The sequence below is a fragment of the Lipotes vexillifer genome, unplaced genomic scaffold, assembly GCF_000442215.2.
Source record: "Lipotes vexillifer unplaced genomic scaffold, Lipotes_vexillifer_v1.1 scaffold182, whole genome shotgun sequence".
Classification (NCBI taxonomy): Eukaryota; Metazoa; Chordata; class Mammalia; order Artiodactyla; family Lipotidae; genus Lipotes; species Lipotes vexillifer.
This window is the reverse complement of record NW_006798798.1, coordinates 6,515,586-6,529,137: the sequence shown is the minus strand read 5'-3', so window position 1 is coordinate 6,529,137 and position 13,552 is coordinate 6,515,586. Positions and strand designations below refer to the sequence as shown.

Here is a 13,552-nt window from a genome sequence, read left to right as displayed (position 1 = left end):
CTGGGCCCGTGAGCCACGGCCACTGAGCCTGCGCATCCGGAGCCTGTGCTCCGCAGCGGGAAAGGCCACAACAGTGAGAGGCCCACGTACCGCAAAAAAAAATAATAATAATAAATTATATACATATATATACACACACATAACATGTATTATTGGGCCTGCAACATATATAAATGTAGTATGTTCGACAATAATAACACAAAGGAGATAGGTAGAAGAAAAGCTTCATTGGGCAAAGGAAATGAATCCAGATGGTAATCTGAATCCACAGGTTCAAATAAACAGAATGAAAAGTGATAAACAGGATTAATATAACAAAGCTACATATCATCTATAGCTGTTTATGTGCTACAGCGGTAGAGTTGAGTAGGTGTGACAGAGACTGTGTAATCCACAAAGCCTAAAATATTTAATATCTGTCCTTTACAGAAAAAAAAGACTTGTTAACCCCTACTGTAGAAGTTAATTTATGCATTTTTCACCTGTTAAAACTGTAAACCCCTTGTTGTTGAGTGTAAACTATTTCAGTTACTTTGGGCAACTATTTGACACAATCTACTAAAAAAACATATATACTGTGACTTAGCAATTCCACTCTTGTGTATATGCCCAATAGAAATGAGTTTTTCCATCGAAAAAGTATGTAAAAGAATTATTTTAGCTGCATTTCTTTATACTGTCCTGAAACTGTTAACAACCCAAACATCCATCAACAGAAGTAGGGAAAAGTTAAATGAGATACATTCCTATAGTGGAAGATTACTTAAGAATAAAACCGAACAAACAGCGATGATTTTCATAAACATGAGGTTGAGCAAAAGAGGGCAGAAAAAAATGTACAAAATGGGGACTTCCCTGGCTGTCCAGTAGTTAAGACTCTGTGTTTCCACTGCAGGGGGCGCAGGTTCGATCCCTAGTTGGGAAACTAAGATCCCACATGCCATACAGCACAGCAAAAAAAAAAAAAAAAAGTACATAATGTACGATTCCATTTATATGAACTTCCAAATTAGTTAAAACTTATCTATTGTAATAGTGAAAAGAATATTGTTTACCTTTGTTGGGGGTAAAGGCAAATTGGTAATGACTGGAAGGAAACAGAAGGGAGCATCCTGGAGTGTTGGAAATATGCTGTATCTTAGCTGTGTAATGGTTTCATAGATATACATAAATGTTAAAAACAATCCAGCTTTAGAATATGGTTTGTATAGTTTACATTAAGTTACGTCTCAGAAAAAAACCAAACCCACAATGTGGCAGAGCTGAGTTTTGAACTCATATTCCTCTTACTACAAAGCCAGTTCTAACTCTGGTTCTTGTCTCTTTAGTTCAGAATTTCTTCTTTATGGAGTGAAATCTGAGCATGGGTAGTAGTTCACTGGCAAGTTAGAAACAATCTATTACCTACCAAAATTTACTAAAGCATGAAAGCATGGATCTGGAGTACCCAAACCCTGCTCTTTCCAAAGAAAGGAATGGCCCTTGAATAGCTCCTGGGAGACAACCTCTGAGCCCTTACAATATCCTGCTTGATAAGAGCATATCTGGGCTATGCCAGACAGATGATTTATGCTATAAATGTGATTTATGGTAAACACCTATTTTTGTTAGCCAGGGGTCCTGGGATGCACTGTATCAATTTGACCTCTGTAGCAGCTAAGCCTAGTCACACAGTTGCTCCATGACTGTGTGACTCACTCTCAATAAAGAGTCTGGACATCAAGGCTCAGGTGAGTTTCCCTGACCTACTTCACATGTGTTGTTACAAAATGGTGCTGGCAGAATTTAGTGCTGTCTATATGACTCCACTGGAAGCTCACATCTAGTTTCTCCTGGACTTTTCTCTTTGCTGATCTTAATCTGTATCCTTTGACTGTAATAAACCATGAACACAAGCAAAACAGTTTTTCTGGGTTTTGTGAGTCCTAGCAAATCGTCAATCTGAGGATGGTTTTGGTAAACCCTCACAATCCATGGCTTTAGTGTATGTTGGTAAAAACCTAACAGCCTTGGGTTTGTCTCCATGACATCTCTCCTCATCAACTTCAAATGCATGTCATCCAATTTCTTTAATGATCATTATCATACCCTACTATAGTTTTAGTCCTATTCGCAGTTTATATTATGTGATCAGTTATAAACAAGTTAAGGGATAGCAACTATGTCTCTTTAATGCTAATATCCACACCAATAACATGAATAAAATTGGCATATTACAGGCATTTAATAAATATTTAATCTGTAAATGCAACTTCTGGAAATTTTTCCTTAAGTAACAGATAAAAAAGTAGACAAAATTCTATTGCAATGATCTACATCAGCATAGTTTATGATAATTCTAAATATATATGGATAGACAACAGGTTAAAGTGTGGTGAGCTATATGTTAGCAATATCTATGCAGTATTTAACAATGATAACATTGATTCATATTAAATGTTGGGGAAAAACATTTTGATGAATTACTCATCAAACAATCAGATCTTTAAAATAATTGGAGGTTGTGTGCTATCATGATAAAGAACATAAAATCTATCATCCAAAATTCAGTTTGCAAATATTATCTTTGGCTGTTACTGTGTAATCTTTTACTAAGTTACTTAACTGCCTTAATTTCCTCATCAGTAAAACGGAAATAACAATATGACCTACCTCAAAGTGTTGCTGTCTGGACCAAATTAAATAAGACATAAAGCATTTTCAGTGCCATATAAAAAGCACCTAATGGTACCTAATAAAATCTGTCTGCTAATTTATGAAATGGTAAAGAATATTACACATCCCTTGTTTCATTATTTTTTAATAATTCCCTCTATGCTTCACCTTTGTGCTACAGCGAAATTTGAGATTTTCAGGTCTCTTCTTTCCTATAATGTTAACTCCTTTCAGAGTCCAGCCTTGAGATTACAATTTTTCCTCAATAATATTTGTCACAAAGATTCTCAAAAATGAAAGGACATATTTCCTTGACCTCTACACAAAGCTGCAGACATATAACTAGAATCTATCTAATATGTGACAATTTGAGCATAAAAGGCTTAATCTTGTTCCTCTGTCCAACACAGAGAGTTACATGCGTATTTATTTCTGTTTCTATAAAACTGTCCTTTCAAGTGTAATTTGTATAATGAGGTCTTGTATGATACCTGGATTTCCCAGATCATTCCTATGTCCTCTGAAAGAAACCACCACTTCTTAAAAAACCATGAATCTCTGATCAGCAGTCTTAATTCATGATTTGTTCTCCTGGTAATTGTTTATTTGATATCTATGTAATCTCCAAAGCTTTGAAAACTTAGATATGTCAAATCACATGGTGACCATTGGCACTTTCTACTTATTCCTACATGCCTAGAAGTGTGATAAAACTGTGACTTTGTCTCACTTATGTGGCAAATTTATGTAATTCTTTTTGCAAAAACAAAAGAAGAAATACATACCCAGGTTCAAAAATTCTCAACAAAATATTAGCAAACTGAATTCAACAATACATTAAAAGGATCATACACCATGACCAAGTGGGATTTATTCCATGGATGCAAGAATGGTTCACCATCCCCAAAACAATTAATGTGACACATCATATTAACAAAATGAGGGATAAAACACACATGATCATCTCAATAGATGCGTAAAAAGCATCTGACAAAATTACACATCCATTTATGATAAAAATTCTCAGTAAACTGGACATAGAGGGAACATACCTCAGCATAATAAAGGTCATATATAACAAGTCCACAGCAAATATCATACTTAATGGTGAAAAGCTGAAAGTTTTTCCTCCAAGAACAGGAACAAAACAAGGATACCCACTCTTTCATTCAACACAGTATTAGAAGTCTTAGCCAGAGCAATTACATGTTTTAAAAAAGAGAGAACAGAAAAAAGAAATAAAAGACATCTAAATGAGAAAAGAAGCAAAACTGTCACTATTTGCAGATGTGATATTATATACAAGAAAAGCCTAATGATTCCACCAAAAAACTATTATAAGTAATAAACAAATATAATAAAGTTGCAGGGTACAAAATCAATATACAAAAAATCAGTTGTATTTCTATGGACTAATAATGAACACTCAGAAAGAAAAATTAAGAGAACAATCCCGCTTACAAGTGCATCAAAAAGAATAAAATACCTAGGAATAAATTGAACCAAGGAGGTGAAAGACCTGTACACCAAAAAATATAAGACACTGATGAAAGAAAGTGAAGAAGAAATAAATAAATGGAAAGGTATTCCATGTTCATGGATTGGAAGAATTAATGCTACCCAAAACAATCTACAGATTCAGGGTAATCCCTATCAAAATTCCCATCCAATGGCATCTTTCAGAGAAATAGAAAAAACACTCCAAAAATTTGTATGGAATCACAAAAGGCCCCAAATAGCCAAAGAAATTTTGAGAGAGAAAAATAAGGCTGGAGGCATCATGCTTCCTGATTCCAAATTATATTACAAAGCTATAGTAATCAAACCAATGTGGTATTGGTTTTTTTAAAAAAACCACACACAGACAAAGGAACAGAATAGACAGCCCAGAAATAAACTCAAGTACTTATGATCAGTTTATGACAATGGAGCCAAGAATATATAATGTAGTAAGGAAAGTCTCTTCAATAGATAGTGTTGGGAAAATGGACAGCCACATGCAAAAGCATGAAACTAGACCACTATTTTGCACCATATACAAAACTCAAAATGGATTAAAGACTTGAACATAAAACCTGAAAACATAAAACTCCTAGAATATAATACAGTGGGTAAGCAACTTGACATCCGTCTTGGCAGTGATTTTTTTTTTGGATTTAGCACAAAAAAGCAAAAGCAACAAAAGCAAAAAACAAAACAAAACAAACAAGTGGGACTACATCAAACTAAAAAACCATCAGCAAAATGAAAAGGCAACCTTCTAATGGAGAAAATACTTGCAAATCATATTACTGATAAGGGGTTAATATCCAAAACATACAAAGAACTCATACAACTCAATAGCAAAAAAACAAACAACTCGATTTTTTAAATGGGCAGAGGGTTTAAATAGACATTTTTCCAAGGAAAACATAGATTTCCACCAGGTACATGAAAAGGTACTCAACATCATTAATCATCAGGGAAATGCAAATCAAAACCACAATGAAACATCACCTCAACTGTTAGAATGGCTATCATCAAAAAGACAAGAGATAACAAATGCTGGTGAGGATGTGGAGAAAAAGAAATCCTTGTGCACTGTTCGTGGGAATGTAAATTGGTACAGCCACTATGGAAAACAGAATGGAGGTTCCTTTAAAAAATTAAAAACAGAAATACCGTATGATCCTGCAATTCCACTTCTGGGTATTTATCTTAAGGAAACTAAAACACTAACTCAGAAAGACTTATGTACCCCCATGCTCATGCAGCATTATTTACAACAGCAGGCATGGAAACAACCTAAGTGTCCACAGATGGATGAATGGGTAAAGAAAATGTCACACACACACACACACACACACACACACACACACACACAAACACGGAATATTATTCAGCCACTAAAAAAAGAATGAAATCTTGCTGTTTGTGACAACATGGATGAACCCTGAAGGCATTATGCTAAGTGAAATAAGAAAGAGCGAGACAAATACGGTATGATCTTACTTATATGTGGAATCTAAAAAACCAAAAGCCAAAAGACAAACTCCTAGACACTGAAAACAGATAGATGGTTGCCAGAGATGGTGGGTAAGGGGTGGACAAAATGGGTGAAGGTGGTCAAAAGGTACAAACTTTTAGTTATAAAATAAATAAATCATGGGGATCAATGTCCACCATGATGACTATAGTTAATAATACTGTACTGTATATTTGAATGTTGCTAAGAGTGTATCTTAAAAGTTCTTATCACAAAGAAAAAAACAATTCATAATTATGTATAATGATGAATGTTAACTAGATTTATTGTGGTCTTTTTGCAATATATACAAATATTGAATCATTATGTTATTCACTTGAAACTAATACAATGTTATATGTCAAGTATATCTCCAAAAAAACAAAACAAAACAAAACAAAAAAGCCCCACATACCTAGAGAGAAAAATTTTGGAAGAATGTACATTATGTTATTACAAGTGATTATTCTGGATGGTGGAACTATGAGTAATTATTGACTTTATACTTTCCAAGTTCCTTAAAAACTGAATATTTTACAACAAACCTGCATTAATTCCATCATCAGAAATATATGAGAGCTATTTCTGCATAACAGATTTAACAGAGTTGGAGGCAAGTTTTCCTTCTGTTTAATAACATTATGAACAAAAAGATCTTCAAAATGAGTGGGAACATGAAGGAAATTTGTGACTGAAATAAATTACTTCTACAAACTTATGAACATCCTTTAGTTGTATCACACCAGTGCAGCAGGGTACATTCACTATTCACGTACTTGAATTAACAAAATTCAAGATGGTAGCATTTTCAGACTAAATAAGAAAATGTGTGTAAAGAAGGCAGAAATGTGTTTGGTACAGTGTACATGCTTATTACATATGGCTTAATTTTTTAACTTCATTATTCAAAAACTAATATTTTAGATATATAAAATTGCTTACAAATGCAATCTTAGTAAAACAGATTCATATACAATACTGACAATTTGGAATGTTCTTTTTCCTATGTAAAAATACTGTATAATATTACATATTAATCATTTTTCTTTTTATGACTAACTCCATAGTTTCCCTTATCTGCATGGTATTATCATCACATTTACATAATGTGATTAACTTAGTTTTTAAGATTATATACACTTATATAACCCCATGAAGTTACAGACATTCTGCAAACAAAAACAAACATACCAAAAAAAAAAAGTTAGGAACTATATAATAGAATAATTTTGAACAAAATTTCAACAGATTTGTGGTCCTTTGTGAGCACCAAAATGGAATCAAATTGCCTTAGGTTAAGAATTTCTATTTTAGAAAAAAAAAAAAAAACAATTTCTATTTTAGGACTTTTGCAAATCTGGCTGTTAAAAATTCCTTTTAAGTGCTCGTCAAACTTAACTTTATATTTTCAATACTCTTCATTTACAGAAATTTATGAGGAATATTTAGAATCTTCACATAATAACAACTATTTTTTTCTTGAGGACTTATTAAGTACAAGGTACTCATTAAGTGGTCTAGAGCTATGCCCAGATTAATGTATCCAATTCTCGTAAAATCCATAAGGCACTGATGTGATTATTATGTACATTTTATAAAAAGAAATTATAAAACATAGACTAATAACTATTGACCTCCTTGAAATATGACTAGTGTGAACAAAGAACTGAATTTTCAATTTAGTTTTAATTAAAATACAAAAGCAATATAAAATGTTTTTCAATTAAACACAATTTTATTGTTTTGGTGTGAATATATTTCACCTTAACCACTGAAAATTTAGCATCCAAATTGAGAAGTGCCATAACAATAAAATATGCATGAAATTTTGAAAACTTAGTATAAAGATATGAATGTAAAATACTTCAATTTATTTGTTATTATATGTTGAAATAATATTTTAGAGATATTGTTCAAATAAGATGCATTATCAAAATTAATTTCAACTATTTCTTTCTACTTTTTAAAATGTGTTCAATAGAAATTGTAAGATTATCTAAGTGGCTTTCATTATATTTCCATTAGTATTGCTTTAGACTCAAATACCACTATACCACACTGCCTATCACAGTCTACACCAATATGTGGTCTGAAACAAAGTCTACTGCCAAATCTCAAACAAGACTTGGTTGTCACCACTCAAAACTCCCCATGGATTCTCTGGAAAAACTCCCTGCCCTTGTACACACATACCTCTCTTCACGAAACTCCAATCATATACCCACTCTTAAATGTCAAAGTCAACTTTGTCACTTACTGATTGAAATCAAACCACTTCCTATCTTGCTTTGTTTGGAAACCAAACAGATAACTGCTATGTTATTCTACCTAACCTTAACAAAGCATATTTTAAAACAAGCCCTTAATTTATCCTACACGAGCTGTATTTCTGTGCTATCCTTTGGAAAGAAGAGCATGTATGGTAATTGAATGATTTACCCAATGGGTATGGGAATATTAACTGGAAGGGAAAAGGGTATTTGGAAAGGCACTGGAAGAGAAGGGGACCCATCTCTATGGCCCTGTTATTAATTGGGAAGGGAAGTCCTATGAACCAGGAAAATTGATAAGTCACAATTAGGAAGGGAAATTTAAAAGAAGGAAAGCAAATATTCTATGCTCTGTAAAACAAAAATTTATGACAACAAAAAGCAAACATGAACTGACCTTGTATGGGCCATTAAGTTAGTAGCAATGCTCTCCACTTCAGAACTTGCAGAGCTACAGGACCAAGAAGGGACTTGTGAGACTCAAGACTGGCTAAGAGTTGTGGTGAACACACTGTCCACCATCAGACATGACCCATCACCCACCACAAATACAAGTGGATGGAAGTAAGAGTGAAACTAGAGTGCTGACTTTTACCAGTATCAGAGAAAAAGGTAAGCATCACCTATGCCCAGAGCTGGAATCTAAGTTCACAGCAGTTTCTACAGGACACAGCTCCGGGAATGCTGTGGTTCTAAAAGGTGTAAATGGCCTCCATAATGCATCCAAGGGAGTTTAACCCACGAAGGGATTCTACACCTGTGCCCTCCCCCTCATGTCTTCCCAGAAGCCTGACTTGAAGGCAGGTGCAGGCCTAAATGCTAATCCAAGGATTCAGTATGTACTTTTCTATTGGGAACTTTCATTATAGGAGTGAAATTCATGACTTTCACTCTGATGGCCATCCCTCTACAGCTAGACCCAACTGGCTACATGGTGTGAGGACAGAAGAGAATCCAGGGAAACACATTCCAAGAAACGATGGAACCTACAATTGGACCTGGATGGGTAACACTCACTTCACCAATGCCCCCTCTGTGTAAAGTACAAGGCTGGGTACTGGGGACATGGTGTTAATAGCTTATACACACACACGTACAAAAAAATTTTACACACTCCTAGATAAAAAAAACAAAACTCCAAACTTCAACAAGCTCATTGAAAACAAAATTTAAAAACTCCACTTCGTGCACACTTATAGTCAGTCACAACAGAGATGTTACAGGATCACTCGGTCACAGTGTCAGTCAGACACCCTCGTCGCCACGTCCATGTTAACCATGGTCACACAGTAGGCTCCGCCCCCGCTGACAGTCTCACCAACCCAATCAGATACCAGTAACGCCATCCCAGGGCCCCGTCACACGCACTCTAGCCCTCGCTCTCGCGCACGCACAGGCGCGAACTAACAACAACGACGCCGTCACAAACAGTAGCACCCGCAACCATGGTCGTCCGCGGCTCACGCATACACAAGTTCCCTGCTCCACAAGCCCCATCCACGCTCTGGGAGCTTCAGGCCTCCTCACCGCCAGCCCCTCCCGCAGCTTAACCTGGGTCACCTCAACTCACCAGGTATAACCCAATAATGACCACGACACCGGAAGGTGAACCAAAGGTCGAAGGTCATTGGCGGCTCTGGGGCCTGTGGGAAACGTAGTCCAGACTTTCGAGCGGAGCGTGGAGCCCACCAGCTGCAGAGACACTCCCCTCCCCGCCCCGAGACTCCCGGGAATTCCAGGGCGCAATGATCACACGCCTTTGGTGGAGGGGTTGCAGCTGGTTGTCCTTCCAGACGCCGAAGAGCCGGGTGATGGTTCTCTGAGAGCGAGGTGAGGTCGCGGAAGGAAGGAGAGCCCAAGCCGAGGAAGTAATCGCAAACCTGGGCCGGGGAGGGCAGAAAAGGGAACCGGAATCCGGGTGCGGGCCGAGGAGGCAAACGGAAGAATCCTGGCTCGGGTAGGCCTGGCTGAGAATTGGAAGCTCCAGGCCTAGGAGGGAAGAGGGAGTTGGGAACACGGCAGAGGAGGGCCGGGGCGGGAATCGTGAATCTCTGCCGAGGGAGGCTGGGCTAAGAAGGGCTGAAGCCGTGCGGAGGGACTTCGGGCAGGAGAGAGCCCAGGCGAGAAGTTCACTCAGGCCTGTACGTGCGGGACCCCAGGTCCGTGATCGTGAACCAGAGGGTCAAGAGTTTTGTTGCTTTTGTCAGTTTTGCCCCTTGAGAAAGCCCCAACACCCATGGCACATAGCAGACGCGCAGTGAGTGTATGCACGCCCTTGGCGTGTTTAATATCATCACCGCTAGGAAGTTCCCTGGTGTCCTTTTCCTGTTAGTCTCATAGCAGAGACAGCCATGGTTCTGATACATGTCATCGTAGTTTAGCTTTGTCAGTTCTACAATTCCAATTGTCTCCTTTAGCTCATCCTAGTATTGTAAGATTTATTAATGTTGTTTAGTTCATTCCTTTTGTTTCTGGACAGCATTCCATTGTGCAAATGTGCCACAATTTGTGTTTTCATTTTTCTCTGTATGAACATTTAGTGTATTTCCAGGCTTTATGTATTTTGATAACGCTGGCATGTTTCCATTTCTTCTGGGGAGATACCTAGTGGAAGAAAATGCTGATAATAGGTTAAGTTTCTATTTAACTTTCTAAGAAGCTGACAAATCTTGTAGGATGATTAGTTATGATTTCTGTTTGTGACTGTATGTGACTGTGAAGTAAGTGGTTTCTGAGTTTGATTTGGTATTCTTCTATGGAATTAGGAGATGGGCTCAGTGGAGTTAGGAATATCACGTAGAGTCCATGGAATTGTGGTTTTGTGAAGTGGGTGAGATCATAGGAAACAAGGTGTCTGTACCAACTCTTATCATGATTTTGTGTGTTCATTATAATGTGACTGTGAAAGTGGGTCACTACATAAGTGATATTAATGAATGACTGCGAAACTGTGTGTGTGTCTAGTTAGGTGTGTTTCATTTTGGTTCTGCTTGCAGAATTATGACTGTTTCTAATCAAGTAAAATAGCAGTATAAGATTATCCAAAGGAAATGAAAACAGGATATTAAAGAGATACCTGACTCCTTCCTATCTTCACTGCAGCAATATTCACAATAGCCAAGACATAGAAACAGCCTAAGTGTCCACTGACAGATGAACGGATAAAGAAAATGTGTGTGTTTACACCCACACACTCATTCACACACACACTCATTCACACACACACACACACACACACACACACACACACACTCTCTGGAGTATTATTTGGCCTTAAAGAAGGAAATCCCGCCATTTGTGACAACATAGAAGGACACTGAGGGCATTATGCTAAGTGAAATAAGTCAGACAGAGAAAGGCAAATACTATGTTCTCACTGTATGTGGAATCTAAAAAAACCCAAATTCATTGAAATACAGAGTAGAATAATAGTGGTTGCCTGAGGGTGGGAGAAAGGGAGAGATGTTGGTCAAAGGTTATAAGATGAATAAGTTCTGGGGATCTAATGTACAGCATGGTGACTATTATTAATAATACTCTGTATTATATACTTGGAAGTTGTTAAGTGATTAGATCTTAAATGTTATCACCACACACAAAAAAGCATAATTATATGAGGTAACTAACCTTATCATGGTGATCTTTTCCCAATATATACATGTATCAAATCATCACATTGTACACCTTGAACTTAAGTATGTTACTTTAAAAAAAAAGAATTGGAAAGTAGGAGGTAAAATCAATTTCTAGATGACTGGATTGTATACTTTGAACACCATCTGAACTAATTCTAATATGTTGAAATGACTAGGGTTCAATAAGTAGTTCACAAGAAAATACTTTTTTTACCTCTATGTACTACTTTTAACAGATTTGAGTGAGTTTTTTTTCCCTGTTCCTGGATGAAATTATGGGTAATTTAATAACTTTTTCAGTCACTCTAAGCTAAGGAAAAGTATCTGAAATACTTCAAATCACAAGGTCAGTCTCATAGCAATTAAATTAGTCATTTTCTAATAAAAATGTTTACTGTGAAAATCAATATTTAAAGGAAAAATTTCTTCCATCTGACTGAAACCTGCAGTGTGGAAAAGTACATAATCAGTTTCTTCCTATTTCCCTAACCTATATTACTGAATAGTTAATATTTAGCATAATGAATATTAATATTTAATAGTAACTGTTTACTATGTAAGTAGGCAGATTTAATCAAGTTGTTATGGAAACTCTAAGGTAAGTGCAGTTTCACATGGTTTCTTATGCCTCCCTTCTCTCTTCATTTTTCTAAAAAAGAATCGAAAGGAGCAAAGGTCCTTTCTTGCAAATCTTAAAGCCATGGCTCCGATTAGATGATATTTCTGTTCTCCTTTCTGCAATAGTCTTTTTCCCCTAGCATATATGAGCAGTTTCCCATTTTGAAACTTCCTGGAGATAGGATTCCCTTTCATGGAACTGGTCCACATTTCCTTTTATTCTCTCCAGATAAACCTGTACCTTATCCAACATCTTCTTCTAATTTTAACTAACGTTTACTTACTAATTGCATGTTTCGCTCAGCATCTCCTTTCTCATGCCCACAAATGGAAATACATTCTCTTGAATTAAATAAGCATATATTCCTTGAATGAACCTTTCTTGTCTAGACAGTAATTTGATGTCTAAGTATTGAGTGCTTAGGAGAGCCCATACAAGAAGAAGACTTTATTATGTCCACAAACCTTGGTTTTCTAGTGAGTAAAGATAGACGTAAAATCAATAGATTATAATATCTATAATATGGCAATAGATTATAATATGGCAAGAAGGGAGGTCCCCATGTTACACTGTGTCCTTTCTTCCATCTCCAGCTCACCCTTATGGATCATGTTTCTCCCTCTCTCCCTTGTAGTCATATCCCAGGAGTGCTTTTTCCCATTTACACGTCTCCATTCTGTAACAAGCACCAAAGGTATGGAAGTAATCTACGGTTAAAAGAGCAGATCGAAAAGCCTACTTTCTATACACAGTAAAGCACTGGAGAAGAGAGAGGTCAAGAGAAGCAGGTCCTTGGTGACAGGAGCCTAGGAATAGGCTCCTCTAGGTAAGAGGCAAGAACAAAGTATAGTAGAAATTTTTATTTTTTTTAATTTATTTTTTTAAATTTATTTTTGGCTGTGTTGGGTCTTTGTTGCTGCGCACAGGCTTTCTCTAGTTGCAGTGAGTGGGGACTACTCTTAGTTGCAGTGTGCGGGCTTCTCATTGCAGTGGCTTCTCTTGTTGCAGATCACGGGCTCTAGGTGCGCAGGCTTCAGTAGTTGTGGCACATGGGCTCAGTAGTTGTGGCTCGTGGGCTCTAGAGCACAGGCTCAGTAGTTGTGGCACACAAGCTTAGTTGTTCCACAGCATGTGGGATCTTCCTGGACCAGGGATCAAACCCATGTCCCCTGCATTGGCAGGTGGATTCTTAACCACTGTGCCACCAGGGAAGTCCCAGAAATTTTTTTAAAAGAGAGACATAACAAGTGGATGCCTGTCCCTACTCCCCCATAAACACAGAGAAATGCCATCTAAACTATGACAGGATGTCTTAAAAATGGTCAAGTTCAAAAGAAAAGAAAAGGAAAAAGGGAAATTCTGTATCCAG

At 36.9% G+C, this 13,552-nt stretch overlaps 1 protein-coding gene across 1 annotated transcript in view; it reads right to left on the bottom strand.

The window, feature by feature from the left end:
- The window catches only part of LOC103080108 (zinc finger protein 529), a 33,137-nt gene extending 23,580 nt beyond the window's left edge, over nucleotides 1–9,557 (bottom strand). The window contains exons 1-2 of the mRNA XM_007471100.1: nucleotides 9,500–9,557; nucleotides 1,750–1,873 (exon numbers count right to left, since the gene is read on the bottom strand). Of these exons, the coding sequence (XP_007471162.1) occupies nucleotides 1,750–1,873; nucleotides 9,500–9,557 (182 nt within the window). The remainder of the gene's footprint in view (nucleotides 1–1,749; nucleotides 1,874–9,499) is intronic.
- Between the last annotated feature and the right edge of the window lie 3,995 nt (nucleotides 9,558–13,552).